Source organism: Phalaenopsis equestris, unplaced genomic scaffold (genome assembly GCF_001263595.1).
Source record: "Phalaenopsis equestris unplaced genomic scaffold, ASM126359v1 Scaffold000761, whole genome shotgun sequence".
NCBI classification, from domain to species: domain Eukaryota; kingdom Viridiplantae; phylum Streptophyta; class Magnoliopsida; order Asparagales; family Orchidaceae; genus Phalaenopsis; species Phalaenopsis equestris.
Window position 1 is genome coordinate 3,820,703 of NW_018165201.1, and position 25,728 is coordinate 3,846,430.

A 25,728-nucleotide genomic window follows, 5' to 3' on the forward strand; every position below is an offset into this window, starting at 1 on the left:
GGTCCACCAAATTTAATTAGCTTTTTAATTAAGTATCCCATCTACCGCTCACCTACCACACCCACCTACCACTCACCTACCACATCCCACCTACCGCACCGCTCTCATGGTTTCTATAAATAGTCTCTTTTGGTTTAAGGGAAATGCAAGCCAAGCAAAGCCAAGCAAGGCCAAGTCAACTCATCTTGAGAGCTAAGAGAAAGAGAGAAGAGAGAGAGAGAGGAAGAGAGAGAAGAAAATAAAGATTTTCTTGTAAACGTCAAGGCGCTCGACGGTGTAATTCCCCAAAGAAATAAATCCTTTGCAGCTCCATGAACGTAGGCAAATTTGCCAAACCACGTAAATCTGTGTATCGCTCTGGTGTTTTTTCTGCGTGCAATTTTTATCGTTCCATTTTTCGCTTTATTGTCGTCGTTTTTCACAATAACTGATATCAAAGCCTTGGGTTCGAATCTAAGGAAGAACAATGGGTGGAGACGTAGTGATGACATCGGGGATCGAGAAGTTCAATGACACAGATTTTACTTACCGGATGATGCAGATAGAGGACTACCTCTATGGGAAGAAACTTCATCTTCCGTTATTAGGAAAACAACCAGAAAAGATGAACAAGGCGGAATGGAATCTGTTGGATCGACATGTTCTGGGGGTTATACGATTAACCCTATCGAGATCGGTTGCCCACAACGTCATCAAGGAGAGGACTACTGCAGATCCCATGGCGGCTTTATCGGGAATGTATGAAAAGCCATCGGCGAATAACAATGTGCATTTGATGAAAAAGTTATTCAACTTGAAGATGATAGAATGTTTCTCTGTTGTTCAACACCTGAATGATTTCAATACTATCACAAATCAATTGTCGTCTGTTGAAATTGATTTTGATGATGAGATACGTGCACTGATATTGTTGTCTTCATTGCCAAATAGCTAGGAAGCCATGAGGATGGTAGTTAGGAGTTCTACAGGTAAATTCAAGCTGAAATATGTTGATATTCGTGATTTGATTTTGGTTGAGGAGGTGCGCATGAAGGATTCTGGCGAGGCCTCACGTATATATATATATATACACATATAATTGAAATTTGGGTGTTGATATGTAAATACATAAGATTGAAGTGTTTTGTATGCAAATCATCCTTTTATTTTTTTTGCAGTAAAGTACTGAGTATTACATATATGTTTTAGATTTGTTCATAATACAGAGTTTAATGAGCATAAAAAGAAATTAAGGGATGATTACATGCAGACCACCCGAAACATTGCTATTAACAAATTGACCTCCTGTGTGATTTTCTTGAACTATTGAACCGATGTATTTACGCGTGCCATGATCAAATTATTAAGAGTTTGATAAAAACGAAATATATGGGTTGGGGTTTGTGTGAGAATTTGAAAAATGGATGAAAAGGGTGGTTGGTTTGAAAATACCAATGTTTTGGGTGGTCTGAATGTAATTGCTCCAAAAATTTAGTTTAGTGTTGGAAGAGTGATACTGGGTTTTGTTTGAGCGTGTAAACCGGAAGTTGTAATCGAAGATTTTGATTTTGTTTTGACTACAATTTTGGCAGATTTGTAAATTCTGACTTTTGAGTTGACTTTTATTCCGATTCGAGTCGCTTCTGTTAATATTATAAAACAAGATTTACATACACTCAATTTTTATGTATTTACATATCTAATACCTATATATATATATATATATGCTGGTTGTGGTGACTCTTTGTTTGGCAGCTGTATTGTTAGTCGTGAGTTCTCTAGGATCACGTGTTGGGTAATGTGAAGACCCGGTCAACCTAATTTAATTAGCTTCTTAATTAAGTATCCTACCTACTGCTCACCTACCACACCAACCTACCGCTCATCTACCACACCAACCTACCTCCCACCTACCACCTCTCACCTACCGCTGATCTACATTCCACCTACCGCTCTCATGGTTTTTATAAATAGTCTTTTTTGACCTCCTACCTACCGCTCTCATGGTTTCTATAAATAGTCTCTTTTGATTTAAAGGAAAGACAAACCAAGCTAAACCAAGTCAAGTCATCTTGGAGCTAAGAGAAAGAGAGGAAGAGAGAAATAGAGGAAGGGAGAGAAAAAAATAAAGATTTTCTTGTAAACGTCGAGACGCTCGACGGTGTAATTCCTTGAAAAAATAAATCTTCTGCAGTTCCGTGGACGCAGACAAATTTGTGTAATCACGTAAATCTGTGTGTCGCTCTGGTGTTTTTCTGCGTACAATTTTACTCGTTCTAATTTTCGCTTTATTGCCATCATTTTTTTACAACCAGTATCAGAGCTTTGGTTCGAATATAAGGAAGAACGATGGACGGAGACGAAGTGATGACATCGAGGATCGAGAAGTTCAATGACACAGATTTTGCTAATTGGAGGATGTAAATAGATGACTACCTCTATGAGAAGAAATTTTATCTTTCGTTACTGGAAAAACAACTAGAAAAATGGATGAGGCGGAATGAAATCTGTTGGATCGACAGGTTTTGGGGGTTATATGATTAACCCTGTATAGATCGGTTGCTCACAACGTCATCAAGGAGAGGACTACTGCAGATCTCATGAAAAGCCATCGGAGAATAACAAGGTGCATCTGATGAAAAAGTTATTTAACTTGAAGATGGCTGAAGGTGTGTCTGTTGTTCAACACCTAAATGATTTCAACATTATCACAAATCAGTTATCGTCTATTGAAATTAATTTTGATGATGACATACGTGCACTGATATTGTTGGTTTCATATATTGTTGGCTTCATTGTCAAATAGCTGGGAAGCCATGATGATGACAGTTAGCAGTTCTGCAGGTAAATTCAAGCTGAAATATGATGATATTCGTGATTTGATTTTGGTTGAGGAGGTGCGCATGAAGGATTCTGGCGAGGCCTCACGTTCAAGTTCGGCACTGAATGTTGATTCCAGAGGGAGATCACATGTCAAGAACTCAAACAGAGGAAGAGTAAAATTAAAGTCTGGTCAGCAGACAACCTGTTGGAATTGTGGTAAGGCTGACCACAGAAAAATGAACCGCAAGAATCCTAAGAAGAAGGAGAATGATGGCGCTAATGTTGTAACTGAAGAAATACATGATGTATTATTGCTGGCAGTTCACAGTTCTGTTGATGACTGGATACTGGATTCAGGGGCTTCCTTCCATACATCTTCCCGCCGGGAGTTAATGCAAAATTATGTTGCATGTAACTTTGGGAAGGTACATATGGCTGATGGAAAAACTCTGAACGTGGTGGATATTGCACTCCCTAATAAGAACAAATGAACATTGCAAAAGGTCAGACACGTTCCTAAGTTGAAGAAAAACCTCATCTATGTTGGGCAACTCAATGAGGGTGGTCATTCATTGGTGTTCTCATATAGCACCTGGAAGGTTACCAAAGGAGCATTAGTAATGACTCAGGGTAAGAAAACTAACACACTATATATGACTACAGATTTACTCAGGCGTTGACACATAAGTCAGAGGTGCATTATGAGGAAGCAGAAAAAGATTCATTTCCTGAAAAGTGACAGAGCGTTAAAGGCAGGAAAACCAGACATTGTATAGACAAATAGCGGAGAAACACAGAGTTGTGAAGAAATCTTGCAAGATAAGAATTCGAGCAAGTGGGAGCTGACTAAGAAGGAGGAGACAGATTCCCTGCCAGAGAATTAAACTTGGGAGCTGGCAGAACTTCCACCAAGGAAGAAGACATTGCACAATAAGTGGGTGTACTGGGTGAAGACTGCATTTGTTGACAAGGTAAGAGGTACAAGACTAGACTTGTTGAAAAGGGCTTTCAGTAGGGGCAGGATATTGCTCATGCAGTGGGAGTTGTAAGCATATACGAGAGTAACCCAAGAAAGAGCTTGGTGGTACGAGGCTACATTGACGATGATATGTCAACTGAGGGTGTTACTCGTGAGAAGCTGTAATGTCAACTGAGGGTGTTACTCGTGAGAAGCTGAAGTTGTGCTCAACTTCAGCTGGTCTTTTGACATGAAGATAGTGGCTTTGAGTTGCAAAGGTGGAGGATATCATGTTTGAGAAAAAAGTTGGTATAATATCAGTACAACTAGTAGATGATGCAACCAGTAAGTGATGCAATCAGTGTCTCAGTCTCCAAGTGAGAGAATTGTTGAGTAATGTGGAGATCCGATCTACCGAATTTAATTAGTTTCTTAATTAAGTATCACACCTACCGCTCACCTACCACACCCACCTACCGCTCACCTACCTCCCACCTACCGCTCTCCTACCTCCCACCTACCGCTCTCATGGTTTCTATAAATAATTTCTTTTGGTTTAAAGGAAAGAAAAGTCAAGCAAGATCAAGCCAAGTCATCTTGGAGCTGAGAGAAAGAGAGGAAGATAGAGAGAGATGAAGAGAGAGAAGAAAATAGAGATTTTCTTGTAAACGTCGAGACGTTCGACGGTGTAATTCCTCGAAGAAATAAATTCCCTGCAGCTCCGTGGACGAAGTCAAATTTGTCGAACCACGTAAATTTGTATGTCGCTCTGGTGTTTTTCTGCGTGCAATTTTACTCGTTACATTTTTCGCTTTATTGTCGTTGTTTTTTCACAACAGTCACGAGCTTGAGCCCACCTGAGTGCATCTATCTTATAGTGCGTGTTCGAGTGGTTAGTCTCATTAAGGGTGGTTGGGGACTCGTATCATAGCCTCCAATTATTCACACACACACACACACACACACACACACACACACACACACACACACACACACACACACACACACACACACACACACACACACACACACACACAAACACAAACACACGCGCACACACACACCGCTTTATCTATGCATGAGAAAAGTTAATCAATGGTATTTTTTATGTGATATCAAGACTTTTGGGTGGTAAAAATATAAAAAATGTAAAGTTTGCTTGATTGATTTGTAAATGCATTGAAATTGGGTGGTATTTATCTGAAATGCCCTATTATAAATTGTTTTTTTTTTTCAATTCTCAATCATAATTGATATATCCCAAAAAATTCTTTTGAAAATGCACAAATCTTGATGCATATTAGAACCAAGGGTTTCAAATATTTAGTTACTTATACTCCAGTGCAAATGAAATGTTTTGATGAGATGAGCTAGCTGATATCAAATATAGCTCAACTTGACCTCCAAATGGTGGGTTGTGACGGTCAGCAATAGCGTCATCAGATGGTGGGCAACAGTAATCGATGGTAAGCAACAGTGATGGGTGATTGGCGGTGCAGTCAAGTGGAGGTTGGTAGCAATGTTTAACAGTGGCTGGCGGTTGGTGGCATCTGCAGAAGGCAACAAACTGCGATGGAGGAGCAGGTCGGCGGGAATCATGGCAGCTGAGGCAGATCGGGATCGGGTTACGACTAGGTCGTGCGACTCGATCATGCGACCGTGTTGTTCGCGGGGTTGCTACAGATCACGATCCCATGGCTGCCAACAATTTAGCGCGATCATGTGCATCAATATCCGACTATGTTGCAAGGAAACAAACACACACACATGATACATTTGTTATTGAAATAGAGGACACACTTTAAACACGTCGTTATAATAAATATTATTAATATATATAGCTCAATGGGGTTTTGTTGCAAAAAGCAGGGTGTGGATGACGGTGGTTGACAACGACCAATGAGCGTTGTTCTACAGTTGCGGGAGCGGGAAACATTCATCGGGTCTCACATGAAGGGAGTAGAGTTTTATTTATAGATTTTGGGACTGTCATCTCCTATAAATAATGTTGAATTCTGTACCACTACATCAGACGACCTTAGGTAATTCCTTTGTTAGATGTCATTCTATGAACATTTGAGTGTCTTGATGTTGTCTAACTGCGCTAGATGCTCGATTCGACAATAAATTTGTCAGATTTGAAATTCATGTGACCCTCAACTTAGTCACCTTGTTCGCAAATGACGAGCTTTTTCGACTGCACTAATTACGGGCTTAATGAATTTTAATTAAGTCAAATTATGACTAAAATTTTTAGATAACTCCAAAAAGGCCAGCTGGAAGATTAGGGCACGCACAAATATTTAGGGAATTTATTAATTGTTTTAATATTTTTTTAATTAGAAAATTGTGCTGATCGGAAGCACGACTTCACATTTTAAATTGATTAGTTAAGAGATTGTCAAAGTTGAGCACTGCATGACTTTTTTTTAAATTGATTATTAATATTATTATTATTTAAATGTATGAATATATTTATTTAGATTAAATTAATTGAATAATTATGAAGGAGGATTTACATACATACCACTTAATTCATATGGATTTACATATCCAACACCTAAAATTATCATGCAGGGGTGGATGACATGACATTATATTTTAATGGGAAATTTACGAGCACTTACACATCAAAGATTTGAGTGATATGCATGCAAATACGCATAATTACTTGATAGATATGCAAATACATAAGAATTGTGGTATTTGTTTGTAAATACGAGAAAAATTTGCATATATACCATAATTTTTATATATTTACATATAATTTCTCAATAATTTCATTGTTGAAAGCGTAAATATATCTGTTCAGGAGATTAATTTATAAATATCAATGTTTAATATGAGAATACACAGAGCTGCGTACATATTAGGTTATTAGGAGGCTACAAGTATGTTATACTTAGGTTATATCTCATGTAATTGTTGAAAGCGTAAATATATCTGGTCAGAAGATTAATTTATAAATATCAATGTTTAATATGGGAGTACGTAGAGTTGCGTACATATTAGGTTATTAGGAGGGTACAAGTAGGTTATACTTAGGTTATATCTCCTGTAATTATTGAAAGCGTAAATATATCTCTTCAGGAGATTAATTTATAAATATCAATGTTTAATATGGGACTATGCAGAGTTGAGTACATATTATGTTATTAGGAGGGTACAAGTAGGTTATACTTAGGTTATATCTCCAGTAATTTTTCCTATAACCTAAGTGTAACTTACTTGTACCTTCCGAATAATCTAATATGTACGCAACTCTGCATACGTCTTATGTACGCAAATATTTCTCTTAATATGGTATTGTTTGTAATTATCCATAACAAAATAAATAATTATTAAATATAGATTTCAATTGGATTTTTCAAAAAATTAAAAGCATGTTCTTTATCAGTAAAATCTATTTCTCATCTGCCCCCATTCTCTTCCCCCAATCTTTTAAAATCATCTACTTTAAAATGTCGAAGTTAACAATTATTAAACCAAATTGAACCGTTCGTGAGAATCAAAATCTTTTTTCCCATAACTGATTTAATTTGAATCCATATCCCATAAAACAGAAATCAAAAAACAATAAAATGATAACAAATTCAGAGAAATCAGACCAAAATTAAAAAAAAAAAAGAAGACGAAATTACATCTCAAATCCAAAGATCGAACCATCGAAATCCCAAATTCCCATACAAAAACCCCAAATCAATGGATTATAAGAAGAATCAGAAAGGGGGGAACGGGTTCTTAACCCCTGCAACGAGTAATCGCCGAACATCCACGAGAATAGGGATTGGCTTCCCCTCCAGGACGGCAATTATAATAAGAGGCCCCGCGGCGAGAACAGGGCACACTTCCGCGCTTCAGCGCGTCGTAGCTGATATAGCTGGAAGTCGCCAGGATTCTCCGGCTAGATTCTGATGATAGATCGAACTCCTCTCCGGCGATGCAATCGGCGATCGTCCCCCTGCAACCTGATTGTAGAGGAATCCATCCTGGCCAGTGATCGCCGCCGGCGGAGATAGATGCGATGGAGGTGGAGAAGAGGAGGAGGAGGAAGAGAGATGTTGAGATTCTGCTACTGCTGCTGCTTCTTCTCCTCCTTCCCATGGTTTCCATCATCCTCTTCTTCTTCTTTCCCGCTTAGCTCCGAGTAGAGAAGAAGTAACAGTAGGGGGAGTTTTAAAAGGGTGTAGAATAGAAATGGGTCTATACTTGGTTTAAATTACAACAATATTGCATGTATTTAATGATATTTTGATTATTTTATAAGGGTATAATGGTCTAAGGATAATTTTTTGGGTTTACGCGTGATTATAGCTGTGGCCCTGTTGGGTTCGGTTCACCTACACGTTACTACTTCGTCGCCATTTCACACTTGCTAAAATAAAAACGGGTATTTCCGTAAATACCAGCTAATTTTATGCATTTATACCCCTCAAAAATTTTATATCACAGAAATATCACCATCTACACCTTTTCTTAGAGAGAGAATGTGGAATGCGTGCAAAAATTGAAATTTTGAAATTTAAACAAATAGGCAATCAAATAAATTTTGAATTAGTATATGACTAATTTATATTAATTAAAGAAGATAATGCATAAGTTAAGAATAAGCTTTATAGAAAATAAATAAATATTAACAATTTATTTTTTTTTTGAAATAAGAAAATAAGAAAGAATTACATTTAATTAATATGCATATGAATACTAAATTATAATATATTCTCTTGGATGTATAATTAAACAAGCATTATTTAATTGAATTTCATTTAGATAATATATCAAATTTGAATTTAGCTATCATCGAGCTGGATGTGTGCTAGGAAAATCACAGCTGTAGAGTAATGAATTACCGTCTTTATATTGCACGGAAATTCAAAACACACTCACATAGAAGTAAGCACTAGCAGCGACACAAGAAGTATTTACGCGGAAAATTTGAAAAAGAAAAATTCATAAGGGCTAGCCCTATTGACACATTTAATTATGAGTTAAATATTACAGTGCAACCCACTATGTTCCATGGTTTCTTAGGTTACAATGTTTGTGCATAAAAGGAATTATTGCTCCACGTAAAGGAGCATGTGGTTTGATACAACTCGAACGAGATGGCCAGAAGAGGCGGGGGCAAAGGCGGCCAGAGGCGGTGGTGGCTGAAGTTGGTTGGAGGGGGTGGCGACTGAAAGCAACGATGGTCGGAAGCACTGATGGCGATTGGAGGCGGTGGCTTCCGGAGTTGGTCGGATGTGGTTGCGACCAGAGGCGACAGCAATCAGAAGCGACGACAGCTTGGGGCATCTGCCGGAAGAGGCGGTGGTAAAGGAGACCTGAGGTGGTCGGAAGCGGCGACTGCGATCAGAAGTAATGATGACTCGAGGCGGCGATAGCGAGTGGAGTTGGTTGGATCTGCATTGCAGGATGCAGGGTTGCAGAGCTTACTATAAATCATTTAATAGGTTACTTGTTAAAGAATGGAAGAATTTGTTCATAAAGTAAATGAATAAGTAGAATCATATTTAAGTTTAGTTCATTTAACATTGTAATTTTTAAAACTGAATCTTATAGTAAGGATATTATTGGTCAACCTTACGGAAGGACTTGGCGAAGTTCGCACAAAGATACAAGCAATGTCAATAATTTGCTCTCATATGATTATAACCATATTATAAGCTTCAATCAATCACAAGTCATTGATCTTTCACCGTATGAAAGCTAGACCTTATAGGTTTTTTTCCTCCGAGTAAGGGTCAACAGAAGATCGCTCTCGTAAGGGTTGACTATTTTCTAAAATGATTGAAGCTGAACCACTATATGTCTGCAACTTCATATGGATCGATATTGTCTATCGATGCGGACTATCCATCACAATCATCGCAGACAACGACACTAAATTCGACAATAAAAAAGTTAATAACTTTTAGAGCGAGCAAGGAATGCAACTCAAATATACTTCCGTGTACCATCCAAAGACCAATGATCAAGTGAAAGTAGCAAACAAATTGATCATCACTTGCTGAAAAAAGAACCTCAAAGGAGCAAAAGGATAGTAAGCTGAAATCCCACCCTTTGTATTATGTGTGTTACAAACTACGACCTTCACTTCTGCCAAATACATTTCTTTCATCTTGTCACATTAGAATGTACTTCCAATCGAGTATAACATACATACTCAATGGGTCCTGACACCCTTAAGTTTTGAGGAGCAAGAGTTGGATGAATGGAAAGGCTTAACGACAAAAACCTATGCAACTCGCAAGATCTTCTAAAAGAACTTCACAATCAATCTGCATTGCGATGGGCGAAAGTCAAGAGAAGAACATTGAAATAGTATAGCTCAAAAGTCAATGAACATCAATTTAAAGCACATGATTTAGTCCTGTAAAAGGTTGACGTTGCATCTCGCAACCAAGCAGATGACAAACTTGATCCTTCATGAATGGAGTCATTACATCGTAAAAGTGCAAGTTGGTCCAAATACATATAAACTAATCGCTTATCTTGTTTAAGGCTAGGACATGGAATGGAGATGATCTTAAATCTTTTATCCCCACAACATGGCGATGCGATCACATTTTTTGTGTAAATAACAATTGATGTACTCATAAGGAAAATAAAGCTAAATATTCAAATGTCTTGCCTTAATTAATGTAAAAACACAAATATACAACAAAATATAATATAACTTTGTGATTTGCTTAAAGAATTAATTCTAAGTAAACTACTAAACCCTTGAAAAAAGTTTGTTAAGGGATAATCTACTATCTTCTCAAGAATATTGAAGGCCACTAGGTAGTAAGAAAAATCTTGTGGGAGCAGCTTGCGAGTCCTCAAGAGGAAATAATTCCTGAAGGAGAGTTAAAAATCTCCTGATTTTGAAAGTCAATTTGTACTTCAAACAACATTATATTATTCTTTAGAAAAATAGATACTCACGACGAACTTGGTTTTTAAGTAAAATTTTTTGAAAGATATATCGATTGCTCATAAAAGGAGTATCTAACAATAAGGACTAGTATTTTCCTTCATTCTTATCCCATGTAGCAAAATAAAATATTACTTAAAGAATAATGAGTGTTCACAAACTCAACATCTCAAGTTAAATTGAGAAACTCGCCTGAAATCCAGGCTCGAGGAACTCTTTATAAGTTACAAGCGTGAAGTCGTTATAGCTCTAAGCTTGAGGAACTAACTCAAAATATAAAGATAAGAAAACTCGCGATAGCCAAAGAGAAGACATGGATCATAAATACAGATATTACAGTCAATCACAGGTCGAATAATAAAAAAAATTATACACATAACAGAGAAAAGTACTATAATAAGAACAACTTGACTTGAAGTTACATATTATTGAACTATGATACATGAAAAAGGAAGGAAAAAAAAAAAACACATGGTACACATTCCATATCCCCAATCCTCTACGAAATCAATCAAAATTCCTATATTCCCAATCCCTAAAAGTTTTTACAAGATCAATGTTGTAACTTCTCTTATCAGAGAATTATCACAAGAAGACTGATTAATATCTCAGATGGTCGAAGAAGGCTAACTATGCTCATGATGCAAGCCCTTTTTCAATGAGGATCATAGTTAGACTCATGAAACATTGCCGATATAGGCATCATGAACGACGAGATAGTCGGCAGGACTTAGGGTCCACAATTTAGCCTTACTTGTAGAGGATTTGGCATGTGGAATTTCATAAACATATATCCTCTACCGAGTAAAAGTCCTTCAGTGACCCCAATGGAAGCCTTAAACTCCCTAAATTTGACCAACCTGGCTTTCAAATTTATATCCTGCCTAGAATGATCAACGAGGATAGTCTACTTCCTTTTTTATGTTACTCCTCTGATCACATCATCTCCCTCTATATATCCTGCTCCGTTCAACGAGAACATGCTAGCCATATTTACTTTAGTGTTTCTCATAGATCACTCATCCACCCGTCTTCAACTTTTTTCTTCAACGTCTCCGGCTTCGACGTTCTTCTTCAATGACATTACGCTACTTTCTTCTCCAGTGACACATCTCAGATTGCAAGCCACCTTCGTGTATCCTCCCATATGGAGACAGAAGACCATAAAATTTGTTCACTTGATGAACTTTTTGAAATTTGTGGAATCTCACTGTCAATGTGTTCATCCAGTGATATATATTCATTGTCAATGCCATCTCCCATTAAGATGAGAAAAAAAGGGAAGCAAGTTGATGGTCTTACAAGCTCCAACAAACAAAATTTGATGCATGCTAGAAAATTTTTCAAATTCGCAGTAGTAGAGTAGTTGATTATCGTTTTAGTGTAGCATGAGAATTACACACACTCGGATAAAAGAAAAACAATCAATGATGACACTATAGGTTTTTATATGAAAAATCCGTAGAAGGAAAAAATCACGTGGCTTGACCCAGTTATAAAAATCAAATATTGATTGATAATTACAAAAATTCATTGTCCCACAGACGGGAAATGGTTGGTAAATTTTTCAAATTATAAGTCTATTGACGGCGTCTGATTAGAGGTGTTTGACGACGATCGGTGGCTATCAATGGTGGTCGACAGTGGTCGACGGGTGTCTGCAACGATCAACAACAGTCGATGGCGGTCGACAGTGGTCGACGACAATGTACAGTGGTCGACGATGGTCGCGCTGGCCGACGAAGGTAGGCGGTAGTCGCGGTGGTTGACAGAGGTCGGTGGTGGTAGATGGCGATTGGCGGTGGTCGACGACGGCCGACAGTAGTGCTAGATTTCAGCTCCTTCTCAAAACCTCAAGTTCTCTCTAAAGGCTGAAGTATCCCCTCATGAGAGGACTGAAACTTTATTTATAGTGTTCTGAATGCAATTAATGCAAAAATATGAACCATTTTGACATACGACATTTAATGGATATTTGAGTGCCTCAATGATGTCGGAATTGAGTGATCTTAGATTCGTTGGATTTGTCTTGTCGAGACGCTCGATTCGACCATTATAACTTAGAAAATCTACTAACTATTTTCCGTCTGTGGGATAATATAACTTGATCTGAGCTTGGTTTGACTCGGATTGAATTATTTTTTATATCTTTGGATTCGTTCCATCGAGCCGGTCAGTTTGACTATAAGTTTATCGAAATCGGAGCTATGAATGACTCTTAATTAGAGTTCGAACGTTTCTCACTCAAATGATTGCATCGATATTAATGTCATGTCTCGAGATTCGTGCTAGATGATAAAAATTTGTTTGTGGCATATCAAAATTGATCTTTTTTTTAAACCACGACATCCACAATCAAATCTTCATTCACCGCTCACTTAAGGAGACAATTATTGCAAGAGAAATAAATAAAAGATTGAAGGAAAGATAAAAGGAGTCGCATGTGCCTATGATCATATCTAGCAACATCATCTTGGTCTCCAACACATAGAGGTTGGCTACCATTTTATTCGGGATCATATCAAGCTACATCATCTAGATCTCCAACATATCATGGCTTCCGATCAACCGTCAATACGACTCACAAAATCGCTTCCCACAACTAGACAAGATTTTAACCAACAAGCTCACCTTCCATTACAAGGATCATTCACTTGAGAGAGAGTAAAAGGACTCACCTGTGCCTCTGAAGGAAGAAGGCTCAGAAGGACCATCTCGGAGACAGAGGACATGTTCGAGACGGAATCATCAACGAAAATGTGGGTTGCGTAATATTAAATTTTGAGGTATGAGATATGTAAATAATAATATATTCTTCATGCATCTAAAAACTATAAAATAAATGTATTCTTAGAATCTGTTTGAGGCAGTTGTAGCTTATCCAACTTATGCTGATAAACAACTTATCCCAGTTGATCCGGATAAGCTGACTGGCTATTTGATTTGTCCGTTTGAAAAAAAAGTAAATTTGCAGTTGTTTCTGAATAAATGACTATTCTGCCTCTATACAGTAATATTATTTGCAACAAAAATGTCATAGCAATATATTTGTAAAAAAAAACTTCAAAACATTAAAAAAAATTTAGATAAAGTCCTAAAAATAGTTATAAAATACTAATGAATGATATCAAAAATATTATAAAATGATTTTATATATTTTTACTCATTATTATAAATTGCTTATTATAAAATGATAAGAAGTAATATAAAAAATATGAATAAATTCAATCAAAATCCTATGTCGCGATCTTCTTCTTTGATCCTTCCCTATTCGAGATCGCTTCGCCGCAACAGCGTCCCACGATTTTCTTCTTAACTCCAAGCCTCGTTAACGTACCTCCCGTGATCTCTGTGTTCACTCAACATCGTGTCTCCTTGCCGATGTTCGCTACCCTACCGATGTCGCGCCTCCCTGCTGCAACCCACGATCGTGACCGAAGGAAGAGAAGGAGTGCCGAAGAAGCCGACGGCTGTGCAAGCTCGATCGCAAAAAAAGGAGAAGGCAGCGGGTTCGATCGAGGGGCAATGAAGTAATTTTGTAACTGAACGCGACGAGGAACACTGCCCGCAGGATCATCCTCACGGGCGACATTCTTCATAAAATAAAAACGGAGTTTTTTAAAATGTGACCGAAACACAAAAAATAAACAATAAAATGTTGCCCGCTCTTTTAAGCTGCCCCAACCGGCCCTTAGAAACCCTAAAATAAATTCGTTTGGCTTTCCCTTACAAGTTGAACAATGAAAATGAGAAAAAATGCAATAAAACAAGTAATTACTTTATAATTAAAAGGGTAAATCCGTTATTTCCCATGACAAACCTAGACCTATAAATTCGCCGGCGGCTTCGTCATTCCAGACGGAAAAAAACCCTAATCGCTACGCCTCCTCGTGAAGGGAAAGAAGCGGATCAAAAATGGTAGGTCGCTTCGCTTTCGTTCCAACATTCTTCTGATTAGGCTTTGTGGCTGGAAAATCAAAGAATTGTGCTACTGTTTATGTGAAGAAAATGCGTTATTTTTCTTTTGCAATTCTAATTGTTATCGATTGATTTTCGTGATGATTTTTCAGTTCTGCAGTGCTAAATATATTTTTTTATTTGTTTGGTTTTTTTACTATTCTGCCAATATAAGATCTATTGCCATTTCTTTGCACTTTCTAACAAGTTCTTTTAATTTTTGCGGATAATTTATTTTTTGAGCGAATTTGTAATTTTGTTTTTCATCATTGTAGTACTATTGACTGCCAATGTGTTCTATATTAGCTTGTATGTCCTGCAAATCATCTCGATCCAAGCTTTTTGGGGTCTGATTTCTGCTTCCGGATTCTCTGTTTGTGTCTGCTGAGCGCCTATCAGATGTTCTTTCTTTATAAATTTATTCCCGAATATTTGACATTATTTCTTTAGCTGTTTTATGGGTGAATTGTCTACTTTCTACTGTGTTCATCAATCTGCTTCATTTTAATTTATACTATCTTAGTTTCAATATGTGCTAATCTTACACAAAATGAAAAATAAGTCTTCTTTTTGAGCCGAGTCTTGCAACAAATTGAGAAAGCGAGCATGAATTGGCCTGTTGTGAAACTGATTTACTGCATTGGGATAATATATTAATTGTTCAAGAAAAAAAAAGTTTTTTTTTTTAAATTATGAATTTATGATGAAAAACTTATGAAATCTTTATGAAGAATGTATTTTTTTGAAGATTTACATACAAACCACTCAATTCTTATGTATTGACATGTCTAACACACAAACTTCAATTTTTACATATATTCCACCTTACCTATGCATGAGAAGGTGTATTTAAAATTTTAAAAGTTAAAATAGTGGTATTTTTGATGTGATATGAAAGATTTTGGCGGTATACGTGTAAAATGCAAAGTTTAGGGGTTCGATATGTAAATACATTGGATTTGTGAGTTATTAGAATTTTCTTATGAATGTTACTAACATGCTTTACTTTTACATCATATTTGTTTTTATACTTTAGAAATTTTACATGCTTTGATCTGCAAGTGGGGTTAGAGTATGTTTTGTGATAAATATAGTTCCAACATGCCATGTGAAATTTCTTTTAATTTCATTTGTAAGAAAATATTATTACTTTCCATATCAATTATGCTTTCTAATATCCGTGTTATTGACTTCCTCTGCAGGCTAGAGGATTGAAGAAGCATCTTAAGCGGCTCAATGCCCCCAAGCATTGGATGCTTGACAAGCTTGGTGGTGCTTTCGTAAGTTAGGAAAATGATTTATCGATATATTTTGCTTCGTCTACTTTCTTTTATTTGAGAAATTTTTCGTTGCATTATAGGCGCCAAAGCCATCTTCTGGTCCCCATAAGGCTCGGGAATGTTTGCCGCTAATCCTCATTTTGAGGAACAAATTGAAATATGCGTTGACTTATCGTGACGTGATTGCTATTTTGATGCAACGCCATGTGATGGTAGACGGAAAGGTTAGGACGGATAAGACCTATCCCGCAGGTTTTATGGGTATGTGAAGTATGAACTTGATGTTGATAGTTTGAATCAAATTTTTAATTATGAATTTTGATTTCATACATGTTTAGTGATTGTTTTGATTTGTTGATTCTATCTGTTTTTTCATTAATTAATTTTTTTGATGCAGATGTTATCCAAATCCCTAAAACGAATGAGAATTTTCGGCTTTTGTATGACACGAAGGGACGCTTTCGTCTGCACTCAATTAGGGATGAAGAGGCAAAGGTTTGTTGATCTGTTTTTGAGTGTGTAGCTATAGTTATTTGTTTGGAAGATTTACAAGCATACCACTCAATTCTTATTTATTTACGTATCTAACGTCTAAACTTCAAGTTTTACATACATGCCACCTTACCTATGCATGAAGAGGAGTATTTCACTTTTTTAAGTTAAAATAGTGATCTTTTTAATGTGATATGAAATATTTGGGTAATATAAATGCAAAAGTTGAAGTGTAGATGTTAGTTTAGTTGGTATGTAAATGCCCCTATTTGATTTTGTTAAGTCTTAGGGTCTAAATTGATCATTCAAGGGTCATGGCGAGACAAACCCGCTTGCGCGAGATATGTGCTATGATCATTACCCATGACTAGTCACCCAAGTGGCCATTTAGTTCAAAAAATGGTTTCTGAGCTGGGCACATAGGTGTGACGTCTTAATCTTTTGCACCTATATCTTATAGTTGGGTTAGAAGGTAATAAAATGCGTGTTAGTAAAAGTAGTCATTCATGTTACAAATCAATTTAATTTACATTGATTTAAGTTATCAGTACAAGCCTAGGTTTGGTTCCTTATTAATAAAAAGGGAAATTTACATATGTAGCTCACACAATTTTTATTTATTTACACATCTCATACTTAAACTTTCATAGTTACATACATAGCACTTTGGTCCATTTGACCTATACATGAAAAGGTGTAGACCACTTTTGAAAGTGGTAATAGTGCTATTTTTGATGTGATGTTAAATATTTGAGTGCTATGTGTATCAACATCAAAGATTTGGCTGTGAGATATGTAAATACATAAGAATTGTATGCTATGTATGTAAACGGCCCTTTAAGAAAGTACTTTAAAAAAACATGCTAATGTGCATTCAACAAATTTATACTCGTAAGCTTCTTTACGAATAGTATGCTTTCTGGATGGATGCTCATAACTATCAACTTGCTCCTGATTAATTCTCTTTTGTCCATCCCTATGTCGACTCAAAACCCGGAGTGCTAGCAATAAAGAGATTTTTAATAAGATACATTTGAAACAGTAATTATAGAGTTCATGCATAACATAATGTGGCATAAATAATATCAAACCTGATAAATAAACAATACAATGTGATATAATTTTTTTTGCTCGTTAGTTTGGAATAGTTACAGCTTGGTTGCATTAATGTCTTAAGCATAAACATCATGTCAACATAATTGTTTAAAAAGTCAAATTCGGGAATTGATGCGTTATTTCTTAGCGAGACATAAGCCTCAAAATAAGCCTCAAAATAGAAGAATTAAAACTCAAATTAAAAATATTTCATAAATATGACAATTTACATAATATCTTGATATAGTTAGTTATTTTCAATCATTGGATAAAAGTAAGTGATATTGATGAGGAAATTGGATAAAAGTTAAATATTTAAATATTTATGATTTTTTTACTTCTATTGAATTTGGTAAGTTTTGGTAGATTCTTCAGCGCACACACACACACACCAAATCTTGGAAGCTAACGGAAAGCTCATAGAAAGATCAAGACATAGAAGTGCAAAAATCCAGTTGACGAAGGATAAGAAAATGGTGGAGAAGAATAAGCTCTGGCAGAACAATTGATGGAGTGATGAAGCGATGCTTCAACAAGTAATGTTGCAAGGCTTGGACGGGACTTAGGCGCTCGACATGGACATGATTGTTTCGATGATGCAGAAGCGATGACACTCGAACCTGCTTAAGATGACGCTTGAGCAAGTGAGGTGGATGTTCTGCTTGGGATTGAGGCATGCCTCAAACACCTCGCTTCAAAAAGGCATAAGCCTCACCCACAACAATGAGGCTAAGTCTTGAGGCACTCCTTTTGCGCCTCAAATCAAGGCACATACCTTGAGCAATTTTTTAACGTTGGTCAACATAATCATTTGCTTGCTCTTTCACGAGTATCACATTGTGACGTAATGCCTTGGAATTTGTTAGCTTCATCCTTTAGAGAGCTGGCACTCTTTGCTGTTGACAATTACCATTCTGTTTTGAGTGCTTACCTCAGACCCATCTCAAAATCACTATGGAGTATTTCATCATATCTTCATTAAGCTATCCTCATGTCTCACATATTTATACAATCCTATGCCATTCATTTCATGTTTAAATTGGTTGGTTCTATCATGCTGGCATAAGATGAATATTTTGAGAAGACGACAAAAAGGGTTAGTGGTAATAAAATCTAAAATGAATGGTGTATAGATCCCACGTCGTTTATCCATATTAAGCATTGCTTTTGGTTGTTTGTTTGGAGCTGTAAATTACCACAACAACAATGTTTTTACTCGGTGCCAATTAGGGGTGAGCATTTGGTAATCGTTTTTCAAATAGGTCATACTATATGCAACTGAAATCCGAAATCTAAAAAGAACCAAACATCAAAATTTTGATAAAACCGAACCGTCTTAATCAAAATTTAATTTGGTTTAAACATTTTGGTTGTGAACAAATCAAAATGTAGTTGCTAGTTTGGAGTTTGGTTATGAACAAACATCAAGTATTACATTTTTTTTATGCATAATATCTATTCATTTAATGAATTCTCCTTTTAATTTTGATTTTTTTAGTTTGTTTGGTTAAATGAAATGACAAATCGTATCAACAACTGAAAATCAAATATTGAAGTTTAAAAAAAAAAAAAAAACTGTAATGCACTTTTGATACCGAAAAGAATGAATCAAGATTCTTCAGTTCGATTTGATTTATCATACCTCATTTTATCAAAAAGTATTCGAGAGAAGGCTATTATCATGCTTAGGTGACAACTTGGAGGCGCCAAGCCACTCTTCACGTAGTAATAGACTAGAATTTCTACTGGTTTATGACAACTAGAAAATTTCCGCAAGTAATCATATGTGTGGGTGAACTGAGAATATCTACTTTTTGCCATATTAAAGTGCATATATTAACGTGAATAATGGGAGCAAATTTGAAAAGATTAACCCAAAGTGATTTTGGTGGGATCATTATAGTGATATATATATTGTTAATTTAACTAAACTAATAGCTTGTACTGAACTATCATTTTACAGATTACTAATTAATTATTCAACCATTTTAAGATCATTTGAATCCTCGTATAATCTGTTAAGTTCATTTTTTACACTGAATTATAAGCTAAATATTTTGCTGCTGAAATTTATCATTGTTATCAGTCAAGTCCGAAATATTTGTGATAAAATTTATGAATATTCTTTATCCATTTATTTTTGTTTATGATTGCATTAGGTGTTAACTCGTATGCAAATTTTTATAAATATTTTGTCACGTTATTTTTGGTGTAGTTTTTCTTCCCTTCACTGTTTTTTTCTCATTAAATAGCATCATTGATAAATGCTACAAAATCTCGTGATATGAAGTTTCTTTTTCAAGTGACATTCTCCAGTATATGAAATAATGAAAAGTTGCTTTCATTGTTGTGGAAGCATTCATGTCGTAATGGATGTATTTAATTTATTCGGCGCTCTTAGAACATGTTCTACTTTTTGGGGAATCTGAGTCGAAGCAATAACTAGGATCTTTCCCGTGAAACATTTTTCACTGTCCCTAGAGAGATAGGTTCTTGAATAGATCCAGGGATAAATAATTTGACACCCATTCAAATGCAGATAATGAATGTTTGGAATATATATCATGCAAAAAGTCATTGTTGTTAATTCAAATTGAAGGTTGATATCAAATCAGACCATTTTTGGCATCATAATACATGGTTAGCACTTTTGTCATAGTTAGCAATTCCATATTAATATCAAGTTTTTTATCACTATCATCATTATTATTGATATCATCAATAAGATAACTTTTAAGCTTGTGATCCAGGAATTTATTCGGAAATACCGCAATGAAAGGAGTGTAGGAGTTGTCCAATTCCTATAGAACTTATCAATAAAACCTCTAGAAGGGGATAGGGCTATGAGGTTTGTGAATAACTGATTGTATGATAATAAGTAATATCCTTCTTTATACTGAACATGATCCATTGAACTCATAATTCATTATATCATTTTGATGAATGTCAAGCAAGTATGGTAAGGAAATTGATTCCGATTGTTCAATCGTTTGATAACTAGAACCATTTTTTGATAAATGATGAGTCAAACTTGATAAAATTTGATCAATCCTTTTTTTCTATTATTATGGTGGAGAACTGAATCAAGAATTCTATATTCGCCATCAATCAAGTCCATGCTCGAGACCCAGAATTCTATTTTCTCATCCATCGAATCACCATTTATATAATAATAATAATAATTCATTTTATTAATCATCAAGAGGTGAAACTCCCTGTGGTCATCTAATCTATCCAAATATCCTATTCAGTTTTACAGTTTTGTCTAGCTGAAGACTTGTTTTGTTTCCCAACCATGATACTATAGCCTGTCTAACTGAACCTTTACAATTTTAGGATACTTATGTAAATTTTTCTATATTCTTTATGTTCTCTTTTGAGGGAACACTTGAAAGATTTCTGCATTTTAGTTGCTCTTACGTTTTTTGTTTAGAAGTTGAATCTCTCTCTCGCTCTCTCTCTCTCTCTCTCTCTCTCGCGCGCGCGCGCTCGCTCCGCGTGTGTGTGTGTGTACATATACATGCTTACACATAGTTCAGATGTATTTACACATTTAACACTTTAATTTTTACGCATATACCGCCTTATCTATGCATTGAAAGTGTATTTTTGATTTAACATGGAAGACTTGAGTGGTATAAATTATCTACTTGCATACCACCCAATTCCTTTGTATTTACATATCTAACATCTAAACTTAAATTTGTACATATACCACCCAAATCTTTCGTATCACTTAAAAAATACCACTATTTTAAATTCTAAAAAGGGAATACTTTGATTCATGTTTAAATCTTTCATACCACGTGAAAAACACCACCCTTTGAACTTCTAAAAATGGAAATACAACTTTTCATGCATAGGTAAAGGTGATATGCATTAACAATTGAAGTTTAGATGGTAGATGTGTTAATACATAAGAATTGAGTGGTATGTTTGTAAATCTTCCTAAATATATATAGCAATTAATCTCATTAGATCCAATTTGAGGCTGACCATTGTTTTTATATGTTCTTCTACACTCGTAGTTCAAGCTTTGCAAGGTTCGTTCCGTTCAGTTTGGGCAGAAAGGCATTCCTTTCCTGAACACCTACGATGGCCGCACAATTCGCTACCCTGACCCTCTGATAAAGGCGAACGATACTGTAAAACTTGATCTTGAGTCAAACAAAATTGTCGACTTCATCAAATTCGACGTCGGAAATGTTGTGATTGTCACCGGAGGAAGGAACAGAGGCCGTGTTGGCGTGATCAAGAACAGAGAGAAGCACAAGGGAACGTTCGAGACGATTCACGTCCAGGGGCACGAGTCCGCGACTCGACTCTGTAATGTGTTCACCATTGGAAAGGGAACAAAGCCTTGGGTCTCTCTTCCTAAAGGTAAGGGTATTAAGCTTTCTATTATTGAGGAGGCCAGGAAGCGCTTAGCTGCTGCTTCTGCTGCCACTGCTTGATGTTTCTGAGGGTATTTAGAGAATTTTCGTTTTGTTTTGTTGTGTTTTGAATGAAGAATGAAGAATTTAGTGGACACATTTTGTTTGTGGTTTGTTTATTGTAACTTGATGTTTTAACTGGGAGTTAATTTGCTTTGGATCTGGAAGAGTTTATTAGTTAATATATGTTTAGGGAAATTTACATACATACCACTCAAATCCTATGTATTTACATATCCTGCACTTAAACTTGAATTTTTACATACATGCCACCTTGTGTATGCATGGAAAGGTGTATTTCATTTTTTTTAAAAAAGTTAAAATGTTGGTATTTTTTTATGTGATATGAAATATTTGGGTGTTGTAAATGTAATAATTAAAGTATTGGTGTTAGATATGTAAATACCTAGGAATAGTTGATATGTATGTAAATTTCCCATTTATTTATTATGCTCTCCATTTCTGCTGCTTGAGGAACCAGTGATACATAAACACACGCACACACGCACACACGCACACACGCACACACGCACACACGCACACACGCACACACGCTCACATATATATATAAACCCTAAATACACACACGTGTGTGTGTGATTCAAATTTGTGACTTGATAGTGAGAGATTAAATTCTCAATCATTATGTCACACGAGTAAATATACAATTTTTTAGTTGATCATCTATATTTATGGAATGAGATGTACATTGGGTGTATGCATATAATATACACAACGGACACCCTGCACAACCCCTAGTGGGCACATGCAACCATCCATGTGTTGAATTTGTGAATCGCACCCCAAGATTGGGTGTGTGGTGAGTTGGAGTGCACATTAATGAAGAATAAATTCTTGTCTCTCATAAAATAATCTCCATGTGCTACAAGATATTTTAGGTATTTCTCGTGTATGGGCCTATAGTCGGCTACCTTTTGGCTCGGTTGGTTGAGTTTGGTGAGCTTCGGTTCGGTGATGTTTATTCGTTTGACTATGTTGAGTTGAGATTGTCGGTTGGCCTTCGATTGGCTTCAGGTTGGCAAGATTAGCTCGGTTTACTTGTACTAGCTTTTTCGATCAGCTAATCTTGACTGACTACCAAAACATCGATCCATGGTGAAGTGCTCTAGCTGGTTGAGCGATGCAAGGCTATCAGGCGAAGATTGAATCATCTTGACCCGATATGTTACTCGCTCCCTAATAAGAAGATCCAAAAGAATGATTGATTTAGATCTCTTATGATATTGTTACCTCTTGATGCCTGATAAGTAGCGTCTGGGGTGTCCGTGGGATGATTGATGTTATTGAGAAGCTATCTTTCATGAGGTCCGATCTACTGAATCATTGATTGCTGGCATTGATAGATAGTTGGCTTGCGTGCCTATCTTCCCTGTCTTGGTCCCGATGGCTTCGGGCTCGGACCATCTGGTCGCCTTTAGTCTTGTTGGCTCTAGCTCGGACAGCTGCATCTGATCGGCTTTGGTTTGGACCAGCATGTCCAATTAGATAAGCAGGGCTCAATATTTAATAACTTATCATGAAGTTAGCACGACATATTTATTGAGTTTTTCAAGTTTTTTAAATAATATGTTACATGAGAGGGAAACTAGAAGTAAATAAACCAACAATAACTTTTTATTTTTAAAACGAAATGGATATCTAACGTCAACATAATCGCCGTCCGGCGTTCCTTCCGGCGGCCACTTTCTCCTCCTCCTCCTCAATCGTATCACTGATCCCACACCCCTTCGTCTCCGGCAACAAACCGGCGAACAATCCGGTGAAAACTATTACCGCACCAAACACCCCAAATGACAGAAACTTATACCTCCTCCCCGCCACTACCATCACCGGCGCTCCGGCTCCGCCGAGCACCACCACCTGTCTCACCACCGCTATCGCTGAGTTCCTCACGCATGTCGGAAACAGCTCCGCACCATATATGATCATCACGCTGCACGCCGTACACGCCGCGAAGAACGAACCCAACTCCGCCGTCATCTCCACCCATCCACCGTCCGTCATTACTGTACAGACAAAGCTGCAGATTCCGCTCATGGCGGTGAACGTAATTATCGATTTCCGCCTCTCCATCCACCGGATTAGGAAGAAGGAGGCCAGCGATGACGGGAGCTCTGCGACGGCGTTCAGCGCCGTGCTCAGGTAAAGGTTAGCGCTGAGGTTACCGAGGTTTAACGGCATGCCGTAGTAGACCGTTCCGATTCCAAAGCTTACCACTGTAATCACCGCCAGGCGACGGAGAGCCCATGGCCTCTCCCATAGAATCCTCGCCGCCGAGAAGATATCGTTCTCCGTCGACGTGATTTCGATCTCCGTCAAATCAGAGAAGCTTTGTTTTTCTATAAAGGTGAGATTTTTAAGCGTTTGGATGGCTTCTTCCGTTCTCCCTTTTACTAGAAGCCAGCGGGGGGATTCTTTCATGGAGAAATGGAGGATGATGCTGTAGAAGAAGCAGGGAATTGAGGTGTATAGATAGAGAGATCTCCAAGAGGATGCTCTGTTGAGGAAAGCGATGGCGGGGAGGGAGAGGAAGCCGGTTGTGTAGAAGAAGAAGTTGAGGATACTGATAACATCGCGATGGCGGAGGGAGATGAGTTCGGAGGAGAGGACGAAAGCAGAGGTACCTATGTTTGCGCGGGTGAGACCAGAGGCGAAGCGGAGGGCGGCATAAACTGCGATGTTGGGGGACATGGCGGTGAGAGCGGAGGTTATCGACATGAGAAGCGTGGTGAGGACGAGAGTGTTTTTGCGGCCGAGCTGTGAATCGGCTATGGTGGCTAAAAGGAGGCCTCCGAAGAAACATCCGGCGTAGAAGGAGGAGGTGGGGAGGCCGAGGAGAACAGGGGAGGAGCAATACAGGGAGAAATCGGAGATGGTGGAAATGTGATTGGGGAAGGAATAAGACCAGGAGGCGGGAGGGAAAGTGCAGGGAGTAGGGGAGGGAGTGCAGGGGGAGGTGGTGCAGTGCCATGGAGGTGAGGCGTCGGAGAAGATGGAGATGAAAACCTGTTGCGCGTCGAAGAACCAGGCGAAGGCGGCGAGAGCAGGGAGAAGAAGATGGCGCGCTCCGGCGGCCGAATCCATATAGGGTTCGATGGCGTCGTTGATGGAGGTGGTGGGAGTGTTTTTGCGGTTAAAAGAAGGATCTTTGCGCGCTGCTGAGGTGGTGATTAGTTCGCCGGAGGAGGGGAGGAGCGGCGCGGCTGCATCGTCGGCCATTTGTCCGTTTTGTTTTCCGAGGGTTGGGGAGACCAAGGTTTGTAGCGGGCAGTAAAATCTTACTGGTTTCTCGACGATTAATATAAAGAAAAACACGTGGAGCCACTAAATTCCGTCATTTAATTTCTCTTAAATAAATAGGTATAATTATTTCGAACTAAAACTAAGTAGAATAAGGTCTAACAAAATTTTGTTTGTGTTATGCCCATGTAAATATTGACCGCGAAAAATTTTTCTGTGTTTGGCTTGTTTGCTTTGTAAAAGAATCGAACACAAGATTGTTCTCACCACCAACTTATATAGTTTTCTCTTAAGTCTAAGTGGTACAATTTTATCACACAATAAATCCGATGCATTCCTCCACTTCAACATTCCAAATTGAATTCTACTAATAACATCCCCATATATATCATCATCACTTTGAATAATAGACTCGAGATACCTAAAATGTTCACTCCTTTTAAAGACTTGATCCCTGCCACTAGATATATTGGTACTAAAATTACGTTCCATGTATTCAACATTAGATCTGCTCAAACGAAGGTCTTTAGA

General features: G+C 37.3%; 3 protein-coding genes across 3 annotated transcripts; 1 reads left to right on the top strand and 2 right to left on the bottom strand.

The window, feature by feature from the left end:
- Positions 1-7,380: 7,380 nt before the first annotated feature.
- LOC110030961 (rapid alkalinization factor-like) lies at positions 7,381-7,894 on the bottom strand. The gene has a single exon (XM_020733966.1). The coding sequence runs from the start codon at positions 7,874-7,876 to the stop codon at positions 7,502-7,504; it is 375 nt and encodes a 124-aa protein (XP_020589625.1). The 5' UTR covers positions 7,877-7,894; the 3' UTR covers positions 7,381-7,501.
- Positions 7,895-14,501: 6,607 nt separating this feature from the next.
- LOC110030967 (40S ribosomal protein S4-like) lies at positions 14,502-22,103 on the top strand. The gene is made up of 5 exons (XM_020733972.1): positions 14,502-14,597; positions 15,839-15,916; positions 15,997-16,177; positions 16,314-16,411; positions 21,532-22,103. Exons 1-5 carry the CDS (start codon positions 14,595-14,597, stop codon positions 21,955-21,957), a joined length of 786 nt encoding a protein of 261 aa, XP_020589631.1. The 5' UTR covers positions 14,502-14,594; the 3' UTR covers positions 21,958-22,103.
- Positions 22,104-23,464: 1,361 nt separating this feature from the next.
- Positions 23,465-25,275, bottom strand: LOC110031032 (organic cation/carnitine transporter 2-like). Its single transcript, XM_020734063.1, has one exon. The coding sequence runs from the start codon at positions 25,174-25,176 to the stop codon at positions 23,602-23,604; it is 1,575 nt and encodes a 524-aa protein (XP_020589722.1). The 5' UTR covers positions 25,177-25,275; the 3' UTR covers positions 23,465-23,601.
- Positions 25,276-25,728: the final 453 nt, after the last annotated feature.

Bases quoted from the DNA above. Each gene is read 5' to 3' on its own strand.
- LOC110030961 (XM_020733966.1), bottom strand. From the start codon at position 7,876: ATGATGGAAACCATGGGAAGGAGGAGAAGAAGCAGCAGCAGTAGCAGA.
- LOC110030967 (XM_020733972.1), top strand. The intron at 15,917-15,996 runs GTAAGTTAGGAA...GTTGCATTATAG, and splicing joins ACAAGCTTGGTGGTGCTTTC to GCGCCAAAGCCATCTTCTGG. The intron at 16,412-21,531 runs GTTTGTTGATCT...CTACACTCGTAG, and splicing joins TTAGGGATGAAGAGGCAAAG to TTCAAGCTTTGCAAGGTTCG.
- LOC110031032 (XM_020734063.1), bottom strand. From the start codon at position 25,176: ATGGCCGACGATGCAGCCGCGCCGCTCCTCCCCTCCTCCGGCGAACTA.